This window comes from Astyanax mexicanus, chromosome 13 (assembly GCF_023375975.1).
Source record: "Astyanax mexicanus isolate ESR-SI-001 chromosome 13, AstMex3_surface, whole genome shotgun sequence".
Lineage (NCBI taxonomy): Eukaryota > Metazoa > Chordata > Actinopteri > Characiformes > Acestrorhamphidae > Astyanax > Astyanax mexicanus.
The window spans coordinates 38,018,059-38,041,040 of NC_064420.1; the positions used below are offsets into that span (position 1 = coordinate 38,018,059).

At 41.5% G+C, this 22,982-nt stretch overlaps 1 protein-coding gene across 10 annotated transcripts in view; it reads left to right on the forward strand.

The window, feature by feature from the left end:
• Nucleotides 1-22,982, forward strand: part of agrn (agrin) — a 356,879-nt gene that overhangs the window by 141,699 nt on the left and 192,198 nt on the right. For 8 of the 10 annotated variants that reach the window (XM_049463009.1, XM_049463013.1, XM_049463012.1 and 5 more), the window contains one exon: nt 14,746-14,787. In XM_049463009.1, the coding sequence (XP_049318966.1) occupies nt 14,746-14,787 (42 nt within the window). Of the gene's footprint in view, nt 1-5,057; nt 7,188-14,745; nt 14,788-22,982 lie in introns of those variants that run through there. The other 2 variants (XM_049463017.1, XM_049463019.1) reach the window with 1 other exon arrangement.

The window sequence follows — 22,982 nt, forward strand, 5'->3', positions numbered from 1 at the left end:
CAGTAGAAGATGGGAAAATCCTTGCGCTGTTCCTTCAGCCGTCTTACTTCGTGGCATTTCTCGCTCTCCTCCTGCGAGCTGCGTGACAAAGCAGTGAAGTAAGGAGCTTCCAGCTGTAGCAACGTCTGGTTGGAGGTACACTTTGCTGCGTTTTGCCAAAAACACACTGTTCCCTTTTCTTCCCTCGCTTCCCCCATCATCCCCCTCCCTCCCTTGCCTGTCTTTCTCTGTCAGATTTGTCAGCCTGAGCAGGGCTGGCCTAATGAGTTGAGTAGTTGGGAAATCTGCTCATAATCAAAGTGGCCTCATTTATTTGACGACGGGCTTTGCGAATACGAGACAATCAGGCCAGCTGCTGCTGTGCTGTAGGCCTGGGCGGATGCAAAGCGAGCGCCATGTCTCAACAGCTGTTTAGAGCTGAGACGATACCCAAGGGGATTTGTTTATATCAGATACACATATTTACATTCATGCATAATTGTTGAAACACTTGCTATCGGTATATTAATGGCTCTTGGCTTGAATGTGCAGATGTGCAGTAGGCTAAACTGGTGTGGAATCTCTATTTTCAATACAACTCAACCACACAGTAAACTAAATTAGTTGAACGCAAGTCTCAAAAAAAACTGAATATTCCCCAGTGTTAGTCAGCTACTTTGAGTTTGATGTGAACATCTGTGGCTGTTTATACCTTCAAGTTAGATCTTAAGAGTTGAATCAGCTTTTAATAATTGACTTCACTCTTTTGTTATTGGCAATTTCCTTTCTCTGGGCTGTAGGCACCATTTATTCACATATCGGACAACTTCTGTGTGTAGTCATTCCCTCAGGCTACGTTATATAAACTAGATAATTTTTAAGGAAAGCTGTTTCCTTAAATTATTCAGGTAATACTAACTGATCCAGGCTTACAGTGCACTAAGAGATGCCAAAAAGTGTTCTTTAGCTTCTATAGCATATTTTTAGCATCAAGAGTATATTTTATTGAAGAACAATGCTAGAAAATGCATGTGTCCTTAGGGACTATATCATACGATTTACCATGTGATTACGTTAACACTCACTGCTGCCTTCTTGGGATAAATCTGTGTTCGTAGCATTTTTGACAGGCTTCCGAAGGGAGTCTCATTTGATTGCCTCCGTATTTTTTCTAAAGCCTACTTCCTCTTTCCGTTTGATCACAGAAAGTCTGTCGTTTCTTCCCCGGTTTGATCTGCCGGATGTAGGCCGATGCGTGGCTCGCTGCTTCACAGTCGCCCCTGGAAACGGCGCTCGCGTGTCGTGCCAGGGACGTGGTGCGACGTGTGTGTGAAAACTCGAGAGGAGAGATCTTGAGGCTGTCCGTGGTGCTGAAGCAGGAGATCTGCAGGCTTTCTGCTGGCTCTGTATTGGGAGCTGCCAGCCAAGAGCAAGCAGAGAGATGTCTTAACCTTCCGAGCGAGCATGCACATTAAACATGCATCTCGAAAAGCTTTGAAGTTAAATGAGGGGGGATGATTTGTGGCAGGAGAGAAGATGGTATTGAAAGGGGCAACAGAGGGGCGCCCTCTTGTGGTTCTGAATATTTTGCTGGGTGGGCATTTGTTTTTTATTTATTATTTAATTTTGCCTCAGTTGAGTTTAGTTCAGTTATTTACAGTCTATTTGTTTAGCGCAATAGAGTTTGGTAGAGTTAACTAAACATACTCTTAATTAAAGTAAAAGCATGGGTGAGCAGTGTAGCTTAAATATACTTATCATAAAATAAATAATAAAACATAGTTTTACATACAAGGTATTCCAGTGCTATTCAGAAGCAGGATTATGGTTATAAGAAACTGTCAATGATCAAATTTAGACTAATATGTGCAACTCCTGATCATCTTTATGGAGTTGCGCATACAGACGTATTGTCCTGTTAAAATAGCTCACTACAGCTATTTTTATTAATGTATATCATGATACTATTCTTGCAATACACAGTGAATCACAATAATTATACTTTTTTTTGGTATCATATTATATAAGTTATGAATAAAACAGGAATAGGAATAAATGACCAATGACCAAATGACCAAATAACCAAGCTCAAGAACTGTAAATACAAATGGCAAAAGCTTAAGTCAGCATTTTATTTACAGCATTGTTATGCCGTCTGTATAAAGAGTGACTTGCATTTGAATTCTGTTTCACAGTTAAAAGTGTGAAAGGACTCTTATTACTGTTGCATGTTGTACTTGACAGGTCAAGGTGTTGAACCCTTGTCTGCCAACTACGCAACACCAACCACCAACCGTTTCACACCACCATTTCACTGCACTAATATACAATGACTTATATATATATATACTTATATACACTGCCTTCCATAGTAGGGTCAGGGTCTATGATTGAAAGTACTAGATTTAAAAACGTCCACCAAAAACTCAGCAGGGCTGTTGGATTAGCATTGTTAGCTAAAGCGAAAGAAAAGTGGATAAAAGTGGGTAAGGTAGAATAAGGAGAATAAGGTACTTAAGAAAACCTCGTCCTGTCCTTATTTACCCAGGTCTTGTCCCTGGCCATGTATTTCTGTTGATTTTGTTCTGGTTTCTCCACTTACAGAACTTGTCTTGGCCTTCAATTGTCTCTTATCAGTAGCTTTGTCCTCATGCCATTGTTTCTAGGTGTTTCTGGTCTTTTATTGTGTATAAGAAGGCTTTTGCTTAGTCTGTTCTTGTGTCTGCCATATGCTGTGTTTACCTTCCTGTTTATTTTAATTCATGCTTTTTGTTCCCTTATGAATACCCCTTATTTGCGCCTACATCCAACCTCTCAACATCTAAGCTCTAAGTAGAAGCATTGATACTTGAAGTGGAAACTAAAGTACCCTGCGAATGAAAGCATTTTGAGTTGGCGTCAAAAAAACTACTCAAGAACTGCATTCTTTTCTTCATTTTCTTCAATATTTAGAGTACATCTGTTTTGGAACAAAATGCCAAAGAGTGAAAATGAGACATATGTGCAAGAGGAAAGCAGTCCAAGAGCTGTCAGTTGGGCAGTCAGTTAGAAGAGGAATTTTAAACTGGTAAAAGTGGAACTGAGGGAATTATAAATTGCGTTTCTCGGAAATGCACTTGAAATATTACTTTTCAAAACTGCCCTGAGGAGTACAAATGCAGCAGCATTTTTGCAGTAAAATTAGTTGAGTGTTAAAAGTTAAGAAGTTGAGAAAACTCACAATCAGCAACACAAAACATAATACCTTTCCTACAACATTGAGGCCAGGAAGTTAACCACATACAAGACATACAAGTATATTTAAAAGGACAGGGATGGTAGGACAGGGAAACAACTACACATTGATGGTGAGTAAAGGGCGGTGGACACGACCAATCCGCAAATAGATGTTGCCAGGAGCCAATGATAAGGGTTTTTTACCTCACAAATTGTGTAGTTCATACAAAGCTAGCTGTATATTACTGAAACAGCACAGCTGGCTCAGTCACGGGTATTTGTTGTGACACATTTGTGAGAATTTGTGAGAAACGTTTAAATCCAACCTCAGTTGAAACCCCTGCAGAGTTGGTTTGTAGACCCCACAAAAGTAAAAAGTCAAAATGATATTGGGCAAAGTAGTTGTCAGGCCAGATTTTAACAAGAAACTTACTACGGTTAGTCGAGGCAATTGGTTTAATGTAGTTTATTGGTATGAAATATTTTTAATTCAACTTGCTTATAAATCACATGAAGGAGAAAGTGAAAGTTGAAAGTTCTGCTTTTTACAGTGTTTCCGCTAGCATATCTCAGTGTTTATGTAAAGAAGAACTCACATGAAAACAGATAATGAACAATACAAGATAATGGATGTTGCAGAAAGAAATCGTGAGAAGGAAAAAAAAAGAACTAGAAAAGCCAGAAAATAAAAGTAACCCATCCTCCTCTCATCAAGACCCCATTGTAGATAGTCTCCATTTGTCTTTTGGATGTGTTGACTGGTTGAGGTGTGTGGGCTCCAGCTGGTGGGTGAACTCACAGCTCCTGTCGCTGGAAGCCCAGCTGACCCCCGTCTTGTGTGTGCTCAGAACAGCGGAAGCTGGGTCTCTGTCCCCGAGGGCCTCTGAAGTCAATGAGAACTGCGTGTCCAAAGAGATAAACGACCTCCGATGGGAAACAGAGCAGGACCTTGAGAGATTGTGTGTGTGTGTGTGTGTGTGTGTGTATGCTCTCTCGCTCAGGAGTGTGCTTGAAAGGATGTGTGGCTGTGGGTGGAGTGTAAGGGGGGGGTTTCTGGGAGCAACAGCAAGCATAAATAATTGATGGTCTATATACCAGAATATTGGTGCAGATGAACATCCATCGGCGCATTGATGGGTGGGAGAGGCGAAATGAAGGCATCACTTTCATCACTTTCTGCAGTTGACCTCGTTATTTAGCATGTAATATAAAATATACATTCACAGAGTGAACCTCCTGAGATAATGTTATGGATTAGGAGCGCATTTTCCCCCTGATCGGCTGCCAGCGCCGATGAATATTCATATTTGTTCTTTTCCCTTTTATATTTTTTCTCGCTGTACGACAAAGCTAACGACAGTGTGGCAGAGTGTCACAAGGATATGAATCATTAAAATCTTTTGAATATGATTAAAAAATGGATTCCGCTTCTGTGCACTTGCATCTGTGTTTTTTGTTTGTTTTTTTTTCTCCGCTAATAAGATTTTTCCAATTTTAAATGGTTCATTGGGAAAAGTTTGTAAAAGATGCTCATTAAAACGATCTGAACGTTGAGACACAAACAGCACTAATTTTTTCATCTCGTCCTCGGTCTAAACCGCTGCGCCGACAGCAGTGGTTTATGTTTGTGCTCGTTCTGCTCTGTAAATCACCAAACACTGAAAGGGGCTTGACCCAATCTGTCTTTTGTCTTTTTTGCTGTCAACCTCAACCCCCCTCGTCCTCCTCGCAAACCCCACAAAACACTCCCAAGTATTCCCAAAAGCTTTCATTCTCACTCTTTCCTTTTTTTCCCCTCCCTCTCTCCCTCACTCCCCCCTCCCCTCTCTCTTTGTTAGAGACGGCCCCTCTCCGCTCCCTCTCTGTCTTCTCCTCCAGTTGAGGCTGAGAGAGGGTCGTGAGCGCTGCTGCCGGGAGGAACTCTGGAGAAAAAAAATGTGTCTGTGCATCTGGTTTTCCTAGCCCGGTTCATCGAGGACTCGCTGGCTAGTTTGCTTCCAGCTTTACTCCCTCATTCTTTTCTTTTTCCCGGCTCCTGTCTTGGTGGAGGCTTCCCGTGCCTCTGGCTGACCGTGGCTCTCCACCTTCTCTGTGGGTGATTGGAGGCGCGCGCGTTGACACTCAGAGCACCGGCTGCCTGGGGGATTTCTGACATGAATAGCGCCTGCTTTGGCTGGGGGTAAATGCTGGATGCTTCCTCTGAGGATCAGCTGGAGCGAAGCGGAGCCCGGGACATGAGGAGCACCTCTGGAGCCAGAGCGGAGGATCGTAGCGGATGTTCCAGAGGAGACGGAGAGGGGGTGTGAGCGAGAGAGTGGAGAGAGAGAAGTAGCTTCTCCTGTCAAGGAAAATCCATAAATCCAAGGAATTGGAAAATCCATTTGTTTTTTTCTCATTACGTTCCTAACACTTGCAACACTACATTTTCCGAGGAGGAGAATTTGGATTCCCTTAACTCTGAGAAAGCAGAATGTGGAGACCTAGCGTGCTCGTTATACTTCACTCAGTTTAGCTGTTTTGCCTTGCTGTTAAGTGTCAACTGCTCTGAGCCCTTGGTTCCGATCAGCGGACCAGCTGTGCCCTGCCCCACTTGCACAGTCAGGGGGTGCACTCTACCTTTCACCTCACTCCATCCTTAGATGTGCTCGTGCCGTGCTTGAGGAGCGCTAGTTGACGTCTTGGAAAGATTGGGGGAAGGGTCTGAAGAAGGCTGTGTCGAAGAAGGGGTGTGTTGTAGGAGCTAAACCCTCATGCTCTTCGGGGCATATGGTCAATCCGCCTGAAGACAGCTGCTGACTATCTGTCAGCTAATTACTTCGCACAGGGTGGGGGCAGGGCTCCGTCTCTGCCCATCACTGTGTTGTCCGGACTAGGTAGCAAGGTTCTGAAGCTACTGTAGTAGTAGTAGTAGTAGTGTTCAGAGTGTGCTTCTGAGTTAACGAGTTTGTGTATTAGTGTGAATGCCGAGCAGAAGCTGCAGATCCAGATGCTGTGGCTGCTGAATGTGTAAGGACTTCTTGGGGCAAGAAGGATCTATGAATGTCCAGATCTAGCAGAAGCAGGGGCCAGTCCTAACACATGGGATGCGCAGCTAAGCCTGGCGCCACCACATCGCCTTCAGCCACAAGCAGGTGGCACAACATCTGAGGGCACTGACGAGTGAGAGATAGAGAGAGAGAGAGAGAGAGTGAGGGAGAGAGAAAGTGAGAAAGGGGGGGCAAGACAGAGTCAGAGATTGAGAACAAGAAGTAAAGGGCAAGGAAAGAGACACAAAGTACCTTCCAAACTTCCTCGGTTTCAGAGGGCGACTGACAAAACCCTGTAAGCTAAAAGCATTTGATTACTGATTCACCACACTCTCTGGAGTTGTGTTTGTGGATTTAAAGCCCAAAGTGCAGCCTGAGTGTTTGCACTGATCCGCTCCTTTTGCCCTGCGTGGACCAGGGCCAGGGAGTCCAGCAGTGCCATTCATGCAATCTCACACAGAAACACATACCATCCTGTCACAATCCATCTACCACTGTGCTTGGAGCGAGATGGAAGGTTTTGGAATAGGTAGGGGGCAGTAGGAGCAGGACCGCAAGACACCCGCCTTCTTCCGCTTCTGGATGCTATTCAGGACCAAAAATGTGTTGCCTGGAGACCTCTTTATGCTTTTCTTTGTGTTTTTCTCGAAGGAACCACTCGCGTGTTTCTCCTGTCAGTGCTGAAAGCCTCGGACCCTGTTTGAGGTTTTGATTCCTTGCCCTGCTTTTCGTGGAGTTTTCGACCTCGTGGGTGAGGAACCACCGGCCTCGTGGCGTACTTAGGGGGAAGCGCGGACTGGAGTATGACCAGCTGCCACTACCCCACACCGCCACCGGAGCGGGACCGTATGTACCAGCACAAGGTCTCGCTGGTGGTACGCTACTTTATGATCCCCTGCAACATCTGCCTCATACTTCTGGCCACCTCCACGCTGGGCTTTGCAGTGCTACTCTTCCTCAACAACTGTAGGTCACTCCTTGTGTTACTGCTTCCAAGTTCTTAATTGTAAACTTAAGCTTCTCTTGCATAACTTTTGTATTACTTTCACAGAGGATGGGAAATGCTTCTCTGATTCTTAAAATGAAGGTTTTAAAGTTGTTCCAGTTTGTTTGCTTAAATGTACAGATCGAGGAAAGTTTTTAACTGATGTAGAAGTGTGATTCTCAAACCAGTTCCCATTGATGGTCCGCATTTTTTCTTGATACCAGCTCTTAATATGTAGAAGAATCAAGCAAATCTGTGGACTGTCTTGGTGGCCCTGAAGACCAATATTATAAGAAACACTGTACACTGTACATTCTTTGAAAGAAATCAGTGCACATAGGGCATCAAAATATTTTCCTTTTTGCCAGCTCGTGTCATCTGTCATTATGTTACTTTTAGACCAATGACGTAATGACAAGCCTATTACTCAAAGAGCTGTTTGTGTATGCATGGTGGTGCAATCGCCTGTGGAATTTCAAAAGTCCTTTCAGGACACCGGCCAAATGAAGCCTGTCATTTGTGTGAGTGGTGTGCGAGTGTGTGTGGGTGCATGTGTTTGCAGCGGTGGTCATTTTGTCAGGGTGATGTTCAGAGAGAATGGTATCTTGATGGATGGATGGCTCAATAAGGATCGATGGCAGTCAAAAAGTAATCCCTAATGCCTAAAATTCGATCTAGCGGCTGACATCGCAGATGATCGAGGCTGACGCAGATAAACTGGCCTCATCTTCTAAAGTGCTTCAGTTCTTCTGTCTAAACAAACGGTCTGGTGGCATTCTGTCTTGCCTGAAGCTGTGGCATTTACTCTACACAGTGGGGATAAAGTGGGCAGATTAACTGCCTTTGGAGGTGGAAGCCCTGGCATTAGCGTCAGCGCACACTGTATCTGCTTGACGAGTATCTGGAGCCTTCTCCTCCTTGTCGAGTCCCACACATTTTCAGAAAGATTATGGAGTACACAAAGGGAACCAGTGTTTTTGGACCAGTGTTATTAAGCAACAACTTTCTACTGCCTTAAAGAACCAGTCCGTGGTTGGTTCTGTAAAGACTTGAGGTTTGCAGGTGTAAGAAACCTTTTTATTGAGAGTTCTCTGCCAACTAAAGACATTTCATGGAACTCTACGTCCAAGCCAATAACCATTTAGGAACTTTTTTTTACAATTTTTTTTTTCTAAGAGTGCCAGGCTTTTAGGTGAAAGAGTGTGATAAAAGTGTGTGGTTGGAAAGCACGTTAGAGAGTGCTCTTTGACAAGGCGAAGCAGCAGGTACCCCAACACTTTATCAGCATTTCCATTAGTGTCTTCGGAACACTGTCAAAGTCTCGGTTTCTACATCTTTCACATGATAGATGAATGGCAGACAGAAATGTTCGATTTCCTGGCTGATGTTTGAAAATAGGTCTCGTTTTCTGAAGCTGTAATACAGAAGTGGCTCTGACGTTGAGGTGCATAGGTGTGAATTGTGTTAACGACAACATATGTGCAGCGTTACTCTTTTTTAATTGGGTGTTTTTTGCAGTTGCAGACTTTTGATGGTATTACATGGTATGCGTTCAAAGTGTTGATGACACAAACTGATGGATGGATTGGGATACTCTCAATTCTTATTGAAAAGATTGTAAATATCTCTCAGTATTGGTACTGTATTTAAGCATTCATAGTGTTAATGGTACAAGCTGATTGATCTTTTATATTGCTAGTGACGCAAACTGTTGGATAGAGTACGATACCCTCAGTTCTTACTGATATGGTATGAATTTATAGTGTTGATGACACAAACTAGTAGATATTTTAGGATACGCTAATTTTAATCTTATGGTAAAACTATGGTGAATTCTCTCAGGGAAGACATATCGATCAAATGCCCTAGCCAGTTTGTTGCCACACACCAAGAGAGAGAAAAAAAGACAAGACAGTCAGAGGCAGAGACTCAATATTTGCTCGAACAAGTGAATGAAATAGAGTGGTAGAAAAAAAACGAGTGCAATTCAGCCACATGCTTCCCCCCGACCCCCACCGTAGGCCATTAACATCCACCGGCTTTTCAATCGGGTCTGCTCCCTCTCCTCTGAGGAAGCCGGACGCTGCTCCATTAGATCTTGATTAAAAGACCCTAAAGGGCCCTTCTTGCGATTCTTGTCCCCTTCCTCCCTCCCTCCGTAAAGATTCTCAAACGCAAGCTTCATTTAGAAACTGCTCATGTTGCTGAATCAATTTGGTCCAGACAGATTCCATTAGATTTAAATACAAACTCAGTTAGAACATTCCATTCCCACTCTTGAAAGTAGAGTTAAAAAAAAAAGAAAAAAAGAGATGATGAAGTGAAAGGAGGGCCATTAACGTGGAGTAGGTGCAGCGTAGCGTTTGAAAGCTTGTTGGAGAGGGACACAGACCTAAGGTTAGTCATTTCCATTTTCATTTAAACTGGCAGAGGGAAGGGAGAGACCACACAAGACTAGGGCTGTTTAACTCTGCGGCCGAATGCATCATGCATGCGGTACGGCTGCTGCGGCGGCGCTCGCCGAGAGCACATATGTACATTCACATCGTATGAATATGAACACACTCGCTGTTCATATTAATGCGTTATATGCATAGAGATGAGTTGTGGGATGTTTACATAATGAATGAAATAAATAGGAACAGGTCCATTTCTTACAGGGCTTTTGATTGCTGTTGTATTTATTTTGAACACCCATTTCAGCATTTTTATGGGCTTATGTACCAAATACAAGCCACAATTCATATTTACATAAGTAAACTTGCTGTTATGGTACTCTGCTCTTTTAGGATAAGCATTTCAGAGCAGTATTGAGCACTTTGAGAGTAGAAAAAAAGTAGAAATGACACAATATAACTTTCTCCTCTTTTTCGTAATCTTCTGAAACCTTCAGAAAATTGTAAAAAAAATAATAATAATAATAATTATACAAATAGTAGCTTTTAAGCAATTGCATTCTAAATCCATAGGCAAAAATACATATGATAGAATGATAGAAACCCTCCCCTTTTTGCCCTTTTACTCACTTTTCAGCATTCTGAGATTTGTTTATGTAGCTGGACACTTTGTGGCTGTGTTCCTAAATGCCTCCACTTTACAATAATAGTCAATCACAATTGATGGTGTGTTCCGCCATCAATTGTGATTGACTATAAAAAAAACAACAAAAAAAACAGGGCCAGCACTTAGATAAGATACTTTACCTAATTTGACTCGAATATTGCAGGCCTCATTAGCCATTATTTAAAAATCCAGTCCAGAATAAAACATTTCTCATAACTGCAGATGAACTGTATGAAAGTATTTTGTCCATGATATTGACAAATATGAGCATTCTAAGATGGAAAAAAGTATCCCCTTTTATGCTTAATTTACGACACTACTAGTATCTGGATTGTATCCGGAGAAGAGTTTAGCCACATGCACTTACACTTAGTAATCAAATGCACTAAGAAGAATTTTGAGTTGTTGAACATGTTTTGGGGTAATGGATCAATTTCCATGATTGTAACTTACATGTTGCTCAAACTTGCCTCAAACTATCACCTGAAGTGGTTTGAGTGGTCAGATTTGTACAAATACATGTATTATGTGATCTGTTTTAAATACGTATTTGGTGGGCTGTCTAAGACGCTGCCACTGTGATCGGGTGGCAGCCCGATCAGGTTCGAATCCCGGTCATACAGCTTGCCATCAGCTGCTGGAGGCCTGAGAGAGCACAATTGGCCTTGCTCTCTCTGGGTGGGTACAGTAGATGGCACTCTTTTCTCTCATCCCTCCTAGGGTGATGTGGATCAGCACAAGGCAACTGTGAGCTGATGTATTGGAACTGAGTTGCTGCGCTTTCCTCTGAGCGCGCTGTGATGCTACTCGTTAGTGCTACATCAGCAGCAGTTTGAAAAGAGGGGATAGCTGACTTTACATACATCAGAGGAGGCATTTGCTAGTCTTCACCCTCCTGGTGTTGTGGGATATGCAGCTGAATAGCAGCTGAATGGGTGGGACACTTGGCCTTGCTAAATTGGGAGAAAATGGTAAAAATGCACATGCGTTTGAATGCGGCTTAACATGGTTTGGCCTTATCCAGATATAATTTGTGATCAGGTGTAAACAAGGTCCTTGGTTTATCTTTAGTTTTTCACCACAGAATCAAATAAAATCACAATCATATTAAAAAACTCCATCTTTATCAACCCTTTTAGAAACACCAGCAGATCTTTGCATGACAAACGAGCCCCATATATGAGTTCCAGTCATTAAATTAATATTATTATTTATATTAGCCTCCTATAACGGTACTACTTCTGAGGCTTTGTTTTGCCTGTGATGTTATGAAACATGTAGGTCCCTGTCAGATCTGCAGGAATATGTATATTTTTGACTCCTGCTCTCGGCGAACGTCTCTGAATGCGTGTGTGCGTGTGTAGAATCGTCGCTGTGAGAGAATTGCTACTCTTAGTTATGGCTGTGTTTTGCTTGTTGTTTTGGAAAGCTGCAGATGAAAATCTGTAACTGTCACGATTGACTCAGAAACGGGTTCAGCAGACACTTCATTATTCATGGAGTGATACACAGCAAGCTGCTCTCCTTCACCACCCCCCCTCCTTCCTTCCACTCTCTCTCTCCCTCAGTCCATCTCTCCTCCTCCCCCAGTCCTGGCTCCCCACCCTTGCTCACGCTCGGCTGTTGACAAGCAATTTGACGTGAGCCTAAAATTAAACTGTATTCTGGCAGTCCACTTCTGAGCAGAGCCGAGTCCCTGTGCGGGAGGCTAGCTCTCAAAGTGTGTATGTGTGAGTGTGTGTGTGCTTGTGCGAATGTGTGTGTGTGTGTGTGTGTGTGTGTGTGTGCGTTAGACAGAGAGACCAGGCGAGTAACTGATGAGGTGTTTTTTCTTGGCGTCAGTTACTCCCTGTGGCTACATAAGGAGTAGGGTGTTGGGGCTGCACTTAAACTAGAAAGATTCATTCACTGTATTGTTGGAAAGCAGGTTCTGCAGAGTAAAAAAGAAAAGGTTCTGTGGTTTCTAGGCGTCTTGTAGAAAGATTCATTCACTGTATTGTTGGAAAGCAGGTTCTGCAGAGTAAAAAAGAAAAGGTTCTGTGGTTTCTAGGCGTCTTGTAGAAAGATTCATTCACTGTATTGTTGGAAAGCAGGTTCTGCAGAGTAAAAAAGAAAAGGTTCTGTGGTTTCTAGGCGTCTTGTAGAAAGATTCATTCACTGTATTGTTGGAAAGCAGGTTCTGCAGAGTAAAAAAGAAAAGGTTCTGTGGTTTCTAGGCGTCTTGCTGATTTTTCTTGTTGTTGTGGAGCAAGGTGTACTCGCAGGAATGCATACCATGTAGTACTGTCACTTAGGGGTGGGCGATATGGCCCTAAAAAATATCACGATATTTCATGGTATTATCGCGATAACGACACTCTTGACGATATGAAGAAATACTGAATTAAAAAAAATATTTCAAGAATACACTACTGCACCAAAATGAATATTACATTTTCCTATTGCATATATAATGATATGGCACACCCCTAACTGAGATATTAAAAAATACAAGAAATTTAACAGATTTATAACAGAAGTCAATGATCCAGAATGTCATGGCACTAATCATGCGCTCTACATATCTCCATATATCCAGTATTAAATAAAAGAAAAGGAATGATGCTGGACAGAATCTGTTTCTAGTAGATATATAATGGGAAATGAAAACAGTGGGAATTTCTCTTTTGCTAAAAACAGCAAAAAAAGTAGTACCCTGATGTGATAAATAGGGGTGGGCGATATTGCACGAGATTTCAGGGTAAAATATTGATCACGATATAAAAATAAAAAAAATTGGCGATATTATCGTGTACGATATGATATGGCACACCCCTACTGTCACGATCGAATAAAACAGTATTTGAGCAGAAGAAGTATTTTAGTTGTTTTTGATGTATTCAAAGGTCCAGGTTGTACATTTTCTTAAGATGTTTTTTTTAGGAGTTTCTAGATGTCCTGTTTATTTTTTGTTATTAAAAAAAGAATTACTTGCAGGAGTGCATAGTGTGTAGGACTGTCATTTTCAATGATATCAGTATAAATCAAGTATTTCAGTTCTTTCTGATGTATTTTAAGGTCTCAGATCATACATTTTCTAGTAACTCTAAGTAATTTTAAGATATTCTGGGAATGAACTAAATCATTCAAATAAACAGCATAAATAATTGATGCTTACTTTTATTCCCGTCATGTAAACATCCATTTTTGTATATACATATTTTCTTTGGCTTCAGACTCTGATCTATTAGTGCATCTCAAAAAAAAATAGAATATGATTGAAAAGCTTCTTTATTTTAGTAATTCAGTTTAAAATTCAGTTAAACTCAATTAGCAATTATTATTTAAACAATATGGCATCTAAATATTAACTTTAGACTTTTAAGCATTCAGAGGAAAGGTAGTGTATACATCAGTTGAAACACTGTCCCTGCTTTATCCTTCTACCATCCATATTTTCTCATTGTCTTTACAACAATACAGTGTTGAGAAAGAATAAAACTTCTTAAAAGCTCCTATAAAGCTCCTTCTTATTGGCAGGTTTAGGTGCTTGCCATCTGTTTCTCATCTGTAATTGGTAGATGTGTGTGTGTGTGTGTGTGTTTGTCTATGTTTTGAGTAAAACTGACCAATAGAGGCTCAGTAAGACACATTAGGAACTTGCTTTATTGTACATTTATATTGTAATATGTTGTATTTGTGGACTGACTTAAAAAAAAAGACTTTTAATCTAGTAAGTACTTATTGTTTTCTTTTGATTAGTCAGAATTAGCTGTTTAGCTGCTGCCTTATACAATACATAGACCCCATCCCATTGGCAGGTGCCATATATATATATTAGGAAAATGCGTTTGTCCATATGGCTCTGTTACACAGCTTATGTTTACTGTACAAAAGATGATGCAAATCACGCAAAGTCACAGTCTTTTGATAAACAAAGAGTTCATTTTCCCTCAATTATTGTGTTATAATAGAGTAATCAGGATTAATTGAGTAATTGTGGCGCCCAGTGACCTCGGTGATGGGTACCACGGATATATTTAATCAAGTGCTTTTGTATAAAGTGCGTATGTAAGCCCCTAGGACCTTTCCAAGCCCCCAATTCAGTATGCCTAGCATTATCAGTGCAAATGTCTGACTGCGTGATCCTGTCTGGATTGCGTGTATGGGTGTGTAAACATGAATCAGAATACCTGAAACAGCCTGTAGGGATACACTCCCGCTGGACCCGTTCCTCATCTAAGAGCTCATAAAAGTGTAGAGAAATAAACGATAGCTCATCAGCTTTACTCTTCTGCTCTCTGTCAGTTTTGTCCTTTTTTTTTTTTTGCTTTCATTATCTTCCTCAGAGATAGAGCTGTGCAGTCAGCGTCCACCCCCGACATTCAGAATGACTATATAGCAACCCTGTGGGATCTCCTGAGAGCTTCACTTAACTAATGTGCTTTTCTCTCTCTCTCTGTCTCTGTCTCTCTCTCTTTTTTTTATGTCTTCCAGACAAACCTGGTCACATCACGCACCAACCTCCTCCTCCTGATGGTAAGTCCTGAGAGATTCCTGTCCAGTTCAAGCTGACCAGAACGCTTTAACCCAGGCAGATAATGATCTCGGCCTCAGACCGGCCGCTCTTTTTGAAGTAGGCTCCCGTGGCTATGTGTTCTGTGCCATTAGCTGGAGATGGGCTTTAAATGCCAGCCTAGACATAGTGGGCAATGAAATTAACCCTATAAACTGCAGGTTTATTATCAAGGTGTATATATGCTGTATATATGTGTACAAATTGTCCAGTAGAGTTGGAGAGAAGGTTGTCAATGTCAGGACAAGCCTTTCAAATGACTGTTAAAACTTAGAGGAGTGTTATCAGAAAAGTAAAAAACAAGATAAAACTAAACTTTTAGTCTAAAAACTAATGCAATTTATTCTAGTCGTTCACACTAGGAGTAAAACTATATTCTTACCTCCTTATTGGATTCATTTTTTTTCATCATTATCAGCTTAATAAGTCAGTTTTCAACAGTTGTATTTGTAGCAAGATTTAATGGAAGAAAATCCCCACTCCCTGATCCCACTAGGCTATTTATTAATTTGTGGGATTTTTCTAAATGTAAAACGGTTCTTCTCCCACAATTATAAGAATGGTTATCAGCATGTTACTGTGAATGTCATTGAAATTAAAAGCCAATATATGCTTCTGTGTTAAACCTATGCCGTAGCCTTTGGTGTACCCTATGGTGTAGGCTGATGCGCACCCCCTTAGAAACATAACTATGCGATGTGAAGGAGCTGTTCACACCTACACATTCATTCTTGCCTTCTTGGTTAAACTACAGAGCGACAAAGACACACAAACACACAAGCATAAACACACCCAACTGCATAGATCACTTTTACAGGCTAGGCTATTTGTCTAGTGCTGTTGTCAAGGGATCCATGAGTCCCAAGGAGTCCCGTGGGGCTACAAACCCTTTCCTGTTCTGCTTCATGCACTTGATGTCATGTCTTCGTGAGCCACACTTTCAAGTACTGTATTTGCATCATGAGCTCACACATTTTTTAATGCATTGTTACACCTCTTGTACATTCAGATGCACTCAGTAATACACTCTGTAAATAAGCTGCGTACATAAAACTGTCAGTCTGATCAACTCTGTGATTGGGTAATTGTTTAGTGGTTGGTCCAGTTCTGGAACTCATATGTATGGAGCTATAGAAGCGTGGGCCCACATAAGGGCCTTTGCAGTATAAAAACCCACAGTGATCTCTGCTTTGATGTGGGATCCATTAACAACTTGATTATGTCCGGGTCGGATTAGTGCCGGGTGTAGCCAACTCCTCTGGGCGGCCAGCGTCCCTAGCTGGGGCTGTATGTAGGCCAGGGACACAGCTTCTGTTGCTCTACTACAGCAATCTGACTAGCTCTTCCCTTTCACCCACTTTCCTAGATATAAATCTCCATACTTAGCGAGGTATTGTTTCTTGCCGCCGCCTCGAAATGAAATCATTAATTAAACAGCAACAATTTATTGGCAAATGGCGGCTCTTTGCGAACGCTCTAAATGGGCGAAACAGCTGGTTTCTGTTTATGAATATTTATGTGCACTGGCTGATGACACAGAGATTGGATTAGAATCCCTTCCTTCCTGCTGGCGGCGAAGGAATGATTGATCTTCTCGAGATCTAATGGTGGTGGCTTCATCGTGGCTATCAGCGCAAAGCCTGAGATTAAAAGGTGGAATCCCAACAACGTGACGAAGCAGCAACCAAATGGCGTTGATGGTTGTTGAGCTCAGGATTGGGCATGGAATTGCTGTGGTCCTCACAGAGGTGTTCCTGAGAACCGTCACCTGCCCCATAGGATGTGTTAGAGAGGAGGAAAGGTTAGTGTGACAGTGTGTTAAAAAAAAAAAAAAGACTGCAGTTGATGTAGAAAGGGCCCTTGGTAGGACTGACCTTGTAAAACAAACAAAAAAAAATAATTCTGTCCGACAATCTTTGCTTCCCATCATTTTCACCCACATTTTGTGCTGAATTGTGGATACCTGGAAGGATACACCAGTTGCGTCCATCAAATCACCCCGAAAGTCTGTTGCATTTCTCGACTATATACAAAAAAACCTTAACTTTGGAACAGTGTTCTAAATCGTAGCAGTCGAAAAATGCAGCCTATACTTTGAAACCCAGTTATTGTCTTTGACTTGGGCTAATTGCTTTTGACTGACGTTTTTTGGTAACGTCGTCTCCGAACAGGGTCTTTCCAGAGAGCAGAAACAGCCTCAGATTTATGTGTCCGGCTGCCGCTCGGAGTGAGTCTCTCCCTACAACATAAACTTGTTTTTAATAGAAGTTTTAATGCTAGGAAAGATTACAGAGCGTCTGAGTACATTCCACACAACAAGAGTTATCAGTTTTGCCGCTTTGAGCTGACGGCTATAAACTGAGGCGAGTGCCTGAGGAGAAAAGTGAGGCAATGAGCGAGGCAGACCGGCTTATTACTCCCCTGACACTTTCCCAACTGTGGACTATTGATCATGCCGCTCATTTTCGATGTATGGAAATGTCTTTTTTTCCTGCCATCCAAAGGGCACAGTTTGTTTCTGCCCTAGTCGAGCATTTAAAAGCTCCAGCTCGCTCTTAATTACATTTCCAATAGTTGGTGGGAACTTGCCGACAGAGGCTTATGTGCTTTCTGTGACACATAGGCGTTCGCACCAAGAGAGTCTCTCTCTCTTTTTCATTCTCTGTCTTTATTTTTTTTCTCCCTTCCACTTCTCTGCCCTCGGGCCGCAACCTTCCACAGGCCATTATATACTGAGGGAAATCAGTACATAATCAGCCAATTAGAGATAGCCTAGCCCATATTCCTCGCTTTCCCCATCATTCATTGTCCTAATAATTCATTACAAGGCCACGACAGGCTTGCGTGAAGGATGCGGCCTTTAAGAAAACGAGCAGGAAAGGAACTGCACACTGCCGTGCCCGTCCTCTGTTCCAAGGACACAATGGCATTCCTAGACAGCGATTCTGACAGACATTTAATTACACAAAATCACAGCGCTGATATTAAGAACGGGCTGTTTTGTATTGGCACAGTAGGAGAATGAGCGGATTTCTTCTTGAAAGGAGGAAAGAAAACTGGTGCAGCAACTGGATCAGCATTAATGAGCGCCGTGGAGGATTTTAGGATGGTTCAAGCTGGTGGCTGTCCCCTCCCCAGCCAGCTCGGATAATGCGAGTTGTTTGTGGTATACACATTATTGCGGCGCAGCTGGAATTAACAGCCAAGTCCTGTCCAATAGAAAGGCAGTTAATCACCAGCTAAAACCAAGCAAAGTAACAAAGCAGCCTCTAATTAGCAGCTGTGTAGTACTGGAGGAGCCAGGCCACTCCGTCCACTGTCATTACAGCCTGGCCGTTCTGAGATAGCAGGGAAGGAACTGGCTAGAGCTAAAGCTAGAGCGTCAGACAGACAGACTGAGCGAATGAGAGAGAATGGGAGAGAGAGCTGCCAGATTTGGCGAGATTCGAGGTACTGTAAGTGCATTCTCGATAAAGGTCACTCACAAAAATACTTGGCAGTGCTTAGCCCTGTTAATTATCCTTGTTTTGTGTCAGAAATATTGCTTTCAAAAAAATTAAAAACGTATTAAAGATAAAACAAATGTTTGTTCATAATTAGCTCACCACTCCAAAGCAAGCCGTGCCTTGAACCTGCCAAAATGAAGACTGGGAAGTCTTTTTTTTTTTTATGTTTTTTTTTCAGCTTGGTTGTTGTTATTTTCTGTGAAGCATACTGTAATTGTACGTGCCTCGTTTGCAGATTGTATTGGAGCCATCAAGAATCATCAGTTTGGAAGTGGAAGCTAGATTTTGTCCCTATAATACAAAGCCATTATAAAACTTGGCTTCTTTGAATGCCCGGTGCAGAACCACCACCTGTCAGGTTGGCTGCAGATTGTGTGTGGCCGATTGCCATGAAGTATTACCCAACTGAGGGCTCCTTCTTATCGTATGTGTTGAAGGCGTACTCTTTAAGGGATTGTGTTCTAAATAAGATTCACACTTTTCTTACTTTTCCATGCAGTTTTTATACAGTTCTTCTACCATCCACTTCTACTACAGTTGAAGTACATGCAATACTCTCTTTCTCTCATTAGCAAAACACATTGGTGTGACCGGTCATAGACTGGGTCTATTCTTCAAATTACTGAGAATGAAAGTGAGAGTCCATTTATTTTCCCTTCTTTCTTCCTAAAGTAAATTGCTATTGGGTACAAGCACACTCTTACTTAGACGTTAAGAAAATGTCTGGAGCCATTACGTTGCCTGTGGCACTAGGTCACCTAGCGTCTGCGCTATCAGTTTTAAATTAGGCCGCCAGAATGTGCAAGACGGAACGGGAGAAAAAAGTGAGAACTTGGGTAACTGGAGCCCTCCTAAGGCTCCCCACCGTCTCCGACACATCTCCGCTCATGGTAATGAGCGAGCTCCCGCACAATGCAGCCGCACATTTGGCATTTGTCACAGTGAGTATCCCCCCAGGGGCTACGGTGTACCTGCAACCATAATAGATGTTTGAATTGAAAAGTGATTTGATCTGGGAAGGAGGTGTTTATGCAGGCTGGAGCCTGGCCGCGTTCTGTTTCTTCACAGGACTCTTCAGAGGACCTGTCAAACTTTCCAAGCTCTTAAACAACTCTCGCTGCTTGCTCTGAGGGGGATAGAAACGATAAATAAAAGAGGAAAAAACTGTAATTTATTCACTCGCTGCTACCATCTTGATGGCACGACGGAGCCCAAGTGGAGCAGAATTAATTATTACCACTCACTTATCTTAATTAAATCTTTTCATGTCATGGATTTTGCACAAAAGAACCCCCAAAAATCTCGCTCATCTCTTTTTCCGGGAGTTGGAGATACCTGCGCATATCAAGATATCAAAGGTGTGCCACCGAAGCTTCTGAGGCCCGAGCTCACCTGTTGTTCTGAGGGAAGGGCTGTCGGCTAATCAGAGCTTTTGAGGGTGACTTTATGTTATGAGGACCTTTCTCTTTCTCGCTTATTTTGCAGTAGACAAAAAAAAAAGTTCTGCAGTCCCACTTACATAAAGAAATAACAAATAAATAAATAAATAAAATTACCCTTCGGAAACCCTGCGATGTATGTCTTACCACGCTTCTGTGCAGTCAGCATTTGCTTGCGTAAGCACCCTGCAGAGCCTCGCCCAGCGTTAAAATGCTGGGGAGAGATACAGCTAGGAAGATACAGCTTGCTCTGACACATCCCCACGCCTTAGCAGGCTCCGACACCGCTCGCTGGCCCGCTGCACAAAAAAAGTTATAGGATATTGATCTCGGAAAGCAAGGGATGAGAAGTTTTTCAAAATACGGGGCCAAAAGGTACACAAGTAGAGCCGACACAGATCTGCCACTGAGCCGATTTGTTCCTGAAAAAAGGCCGCAGAGCAAAGAATCCCCATTGGCATTCAGATCTGTGCACTTTTTTATTTTAACATGGCTCAAGGCTCAGCTGGGCATCAGGGGATTCTCTCTGGTCAGTGTAGTTCATTGTAGTCCACAGAGACAAGAAGATTCCTCAGCCTGCTTTTCTGTGCTTTGCTTTGTTGAAGCGCTGGTCGCTAATATGCCCAAAAGTTTTTAGGAAAAAAAAGATATTTCGAGACAGTATAATTATGATAGATATAAACAATAAAAAAGCCTCAGAAAACTGCTGAGAACAACCACAATGGATGTCTGTACCTACTGTACACTGAATAAATTGGTCTAATTTGACAGGGGAAATCTAACTCTAAGTACTGTTTCAGTCAAATACAGAACATAGCTGTCAGCGTTCCTTAATTATACAGTAACTAACTGCCAATAGCAGTAAACGCTGCAAGATCAGTTGCTTAATGAAGGAATGCAGTCCTTGATTTCTTACATTATTTAAAAAAAATACATTATTTAATTGCATAAAGGGTAATCCTTGTGTATTCAGTTATATTTTATTTAACAGTTGGCTGCTTGTTGACCACTGTGTTGCAGGCCATAGGAACAAGTTGCCATGCCCTTTATTGTAAAGCGTGACTTCATGCTCTTTGAGAACTACAATTAAGTGCTGGTGTTGTTATACAGCAAACTTTTTGAACACCACTTTTCTAGCTATTTAATAAAGCATCTAAATGTAGTATATTATACAGTAGAGACTGTAGATTATGCCCCAATAAATGACAGTAGATGCACTATAAAATAACAGTATAATGCTGACGAAACTGCAAGTTGCAAGCTAATTACTGTAATTTGAACAATAAATTTGACCAGTTATACTCTGCCTGGCTAAAAAAGGTGGCCACACATTCACTGTGGCATTGTTTCGATAAGCTTCTGCAATGTCACAAGATTTTTTTTTTTCAATCCAGTGTTGCATTATTTTGGAATATGTCCATGTCATCAGGGAAGAAGAATTTCCAAATAATCCATTGATGGAATAACCTGGTCTATATTCAGTATATTCAGGTAGACAGCTGACCTCATTCTTTTAGCACATACTGTTGCTGAACCTAGACCTGACCAACTGCAGCAACAACCCCAGATCATCTGCTTACTTAGTTAAATCCAGGTGAAGACTCCTTTTTTTACCATGCAATTAATAAAGTATATTGAGATATACAGTATAATGGTACTGAGTTATTGTCCAGTTGTACTTTTCAGCCTTGCACAGGAGTTTGTGACTGGTTTTAAAACCTTCCCTCACGGATTATTCCGTTTAACATCATTTTGTACATTATTTTTTCTTTCAGTTTTTTTGTCTGTCACTCCCAGCTCTTTTCTGATTAAATAGCACAGACCACCGGCTGACATGGTATCAAAGTGCTGTATAGATCAACGCGGAGGTAAACGCAGACAGAGAGCAGGGAAATAAGGGGGCTGCTGGGATGTTGTTTTGAATTTAATTACAGTGATTATGATGCATGGCAGTTATTCACTCCACGAGGTGACGAAATGCGGAATGCTATTTCTGAAACCTGCTGGAATGCATTAGTGAGGAGGGCTGAAGAAGGCTGATGATCTGCTCCGCACTCTGTAATTGCAGCGTTGGTTTTGACGTGCCGTCCCGCTGTCAAAGAGGTCATTCGGCATGCTCCAGGCAAACACGAGCACGAGGCATGACTCCAGAGCCTTGAGGTGGTTTTTATTTCTAACCTGATTCAGTTTAATTAAGTGCAGCACTTTCTGTTTTCTGTCCTCATAATGAAGGCAATTAAGTTTTAGATTCTTCTGATTTGATTGCTGGGTTATTGATTAGCGCGTTGCTGCGTTTTTGCAGGCCTGTTTAAATTATGCAATGAATAATGAATCTCCCAAGGCTGTTTTGATTATTTCATGAACATAATTTTATTCATCAGGACATTTGTAAATGTGCTTTTATTTGTTATTATTATCACTTCGTCCAATGTTGTGCATTCCTAAATAGTTTTCCTAAATAGTAACTGTTTAACTCATGAATTGACTGTTGACAGTACTGAGAGTCATGTGTCTAGACTTTTGATTCACATAGATTCTATAGTGGATATCTTGTACCGTACTGTGGATCACACATTATAATAATACAAAGTACAGACACAATTAGAGCTGCAGGATACTATTACAGTCTCATAAACCGCATTAGCAAGTCAGTTTAGCACAGATAACATTTAATTGAATTGATTTTACTGCTAATTAAAATATATTTAACTAAAGTAAACAAAGTAATTTAAAGGGAATTAAATAGGAAGTTTCACTAATTGTTAAAACTTTCTACATAGTTTGTTTTATTTATGTTTTAATTATACAAATTGAACAATTCATTCTTGTAAGCTTAGTGAGGTGGCTTTCAAAGTCAAAGTCAAAATCTTGTATCTCTCACCAGCACTGTCAATCATTCTGACAATTAGAACTGTAGAATTCCTTTTTCACCAACTTTTTAAACTTTTCACAAACTTCAGTCTAATTTAAGTGTCTCCAACACAAAAAAAAACACAACACAACACAAATATCTGTATATATTCTCTATAAACCTACACAACATCTGACCTTTTATGTGAAGCACTGCTGATGGTGAAACTACACAGTCAAATCATAAACATAACATTATTATATTAAGACCACCGATCTAATAGGTAGGCTTGGCTTGAGTGGCACTATCCTGACATTGTGGCATATAAAGTATTAGGTAAAAGAAGATGTTCATGTTGTCAT